This window comes from Cephus cinctus, unplaced genomic scaffold, assembly GCF_000341935.2.
Source record: "Cephus cinctus unplaced genomic scaffold, Ccin1 Ccin1_scaffold0129, whole genome shotgun sequence".
Taxonomy (NCBI): domain Eukaryota; kingdom Metazoa; phylum Arthropoda; class Insecta; order Hymenoptera; family Cephidae; genus Cephus; species Cephus cinctus.
In genome coordinates, this window is record NW_014332862.1 from 2768474 (window position 1) to 2770679 (window position 2206).

Below are 2206 nucleotides of genomic sequence, written 5' to 3' on the forward strand. Positions count from 1 at the left end.
CCATCTCAATACGCCCTGATCTCGTACACTAATCGTATTGAACTTGGTGGCAATCGCTTCAGAACCTTCAATTCCTATAGTGAATGTATCAATAACTTTTCCTCATATATAGCGGTTCATAAGATATTTCGTTCCAAACACAGGTATAAGGAGTTGACTCGAGTAAAGAGTCTCGGCGCGCTGCGCCCTGTACAGCCGGTTGCCTGTACTTGGCGCGAGACTCGACCGAGTCTCTTGATCCTTTACAAAGAACATGTATGTCGGGAATAGAATCAATATAGTCTTAAAATTTAAGTAACCGCATTTATATTTTCTTGAAAAAAAAAGAAAGGGAGAAGAAGGAAAACTAAAGGGAAAAAATGAATAAAACAATAATACATGTTATTGTAGTACAATGTTCATACCTTAAAGAATTAATGGTAGACGCAATATATATAATGTACAGGGAGCGTTTTTCTACATATTACTACACACACACTTATGTATACATATATACTTTTTTTACCTTGAGAAACTATACCTTGTGAAAAACTTGTATCTTGGCTCTGTGATGTAAAACAAGCGTATACTCAGTATGGTGGAAAGAGACCTTTTGGTGTTTCCATCCTCTACATGGGCTGGGATCGTCATTATGGGTATCAGCTGTATCAGTCTGATCCTAGTGGCAATTATGGTGGTTGGAAGGCTACCTGCATTGGTAATAATTCAGCTGCTGCTGTGTCTTCTTTGAAGCAAGAGTATAAGGAAGGTGAAACTACTTTGAAGGATGCCATGGCACTTGCTATTAAAGTCCTGTCCAAAACTTTAGATATGAATAAGCTTTCGGCTGATAAGGGTAACTTTACTGTTTACATAGTGTCATATTATTGTATTGCAATAAATCTAGTATGACATAACCTAACCTGACCTATTTGCAGTTGAAATGGCTAGATTAACAAGAGAAAATGGTAAGACCAAGACACGAATATTGCCAGCTAGTGAAGTTCAGGCTCTGATTGCAGAGTACGATCGTTTGGAAGCTCTGGCAGAACAAGCAAAAAAAGAGAAACAGAAACTATAGGCTAGCAAAGGAAACTAACCTAATTTTTACTTTGTATGGTTATGTCAACAGAAAGACTATTGACTGCACGATAAAATAATAAAATAATAAGACTTTTTCTTTATGTTTTAGAAAATTTATATTTTCACTTCACAAGTGTTTTTCCAATATTCCCTTCACCATTAATAAAGTACGGTAGAAACTGCATTTAGACAATTTTTCAAAAAATATATGATTTTGTTGTTGATGTCCAATGCAGTGGTACTGCCCATGGTGGTAATTGATTTAAAATGGATTTATAAGGTAAATCCGCCAATCTTGAGTATAAAAAGTAATGGCTGACGAAGAGGATATCGATAACGGCATCCACATCCGTGGAAACCTGAAATTTAATGGACTTCGATTACATGCTATAATACAATAACAATGAATAGCTTACCGTCATATCTAGCCACAATTGCCAAGGACCTGCTGGATCCGATGCTGAACTTAGCAAAATGAAATAAAGTGGTCTGTCATTCCACGTGATGGTTGTAGTAACGTTGTCAAGCAGTGACCAAGAGTTGAGCACTACACCCGCACGAGGTACCAAAATAAGATTCAAACGATTTGATCCCGATACGTTCAAGTACAATCTTCTAGCTTCGTCAGTGGTACTATTCCAAGCCGCTGTTAATATTGATTCTTCAGTCTGATTAATGGTTGGGGCTTTTGAAGAAACCCAAACGCTCTTGTTTCTAAAATAACACAATGAATTAAATACTTGGCGCGAATTTTGACCTACCTATTAAAATGAGCTTACACAAGCGGAATATCTCTGGTCTTCCACAAGGGCATTCCGCAGTACGTAATATTATTATTACAACTGACATCAACTACTTTAGCATTTTGTAACTCTGGTATTGCTTCCTGAATCAGTTTCGGACTATTTCTATCTAGGTTTAGGATCCAGTAACCTGCATCGGTAGCAATGACGTTGCCACTGATATCATGAAAAGTTCTTTGAGTGTGCTAGAAGTATAACAAGTACGAAAGCAGATTCTTTAAATGCGTTTTTAAAAATCTCATAATACTTACAATGAGCCAGAACCTTTCTGGTGACGGGTCAGTGGGTTCAACACTGTATGGGAATCCCAAAGTTGTGAAGAGAACACCAAAGAGTATGAT

At 37.2% G+C, this 2206-nt stretch overlaps 2 protein-coding genes across 2 annotated transcripts in view; one reads left to right on the forward strand and one right to left on the reverse strand.

Moving 5' to 3' along the window:
• Positions 1–1175, forward strand: part of LOC107262893 (proteasome subunit alpha type-4) — a 6634-nt gene extending 5459 nt beyond the window's left edge. The window contains exons 3-4 of the mRNA XM_025080265.1: positions 553–835; positions 918–1175. Of these exons, the coding sequence (XP_024936033.1) occupies positions 553–835; positions 918–1060 (426 nt within the window). The 3' untranslated portion in view covers positions 1061–1175. The remainder of the gene's footprint in view (positions 1–552; positions 836–917) is intronic.
• LOC107262898 (endoplasmic reticulum metallopeptidase 1-like) lies at positions 1163–2200 on the reverse strand. The gene is made up of 4 exons (XM_015729555.2): positions 2117–2200; positions 1842–2050; positions 1479–1776; positions 1163–1421 (listed from the first exon to the last, which is right to left on the reverse strand). Exons 2-4 carry the CDS (start codon positions 1874–1876, stop codon positions 1260–1262), a joined length of 495 nt encoding a protein of 164 aa, XP_015585041.1. The 5' UTR covers positions 1877–2050; positions 2117–2200; the 3' UTR covers positions 1163–1259.
• Between the last annotated feature and the right edge of the window lie 6 nt (positions 2201–2206).

Coding starts and splice junctions, on each gene's coding strand:
- LOC107262898 (XM_015729555.2), bottom strand. CDS start 1,876: ATGCCCTTGTGGAAGACCAGAGATATTCCGCTTGT. Junction 1,777..1,841: donor ACCAGAGATATTCCGCTTGT/GTAAGCTCATTT, acceptor GTGTTATTTTAG/AAACAAGAGCGTTTGGGTTT. Junction 1,422..1,478: donor AATTGTGGCTAGATATGACG/GTAAGCTATTCA, acceptor ATTAAATTTCAG/GTTTCCACGGATGTGGATGC.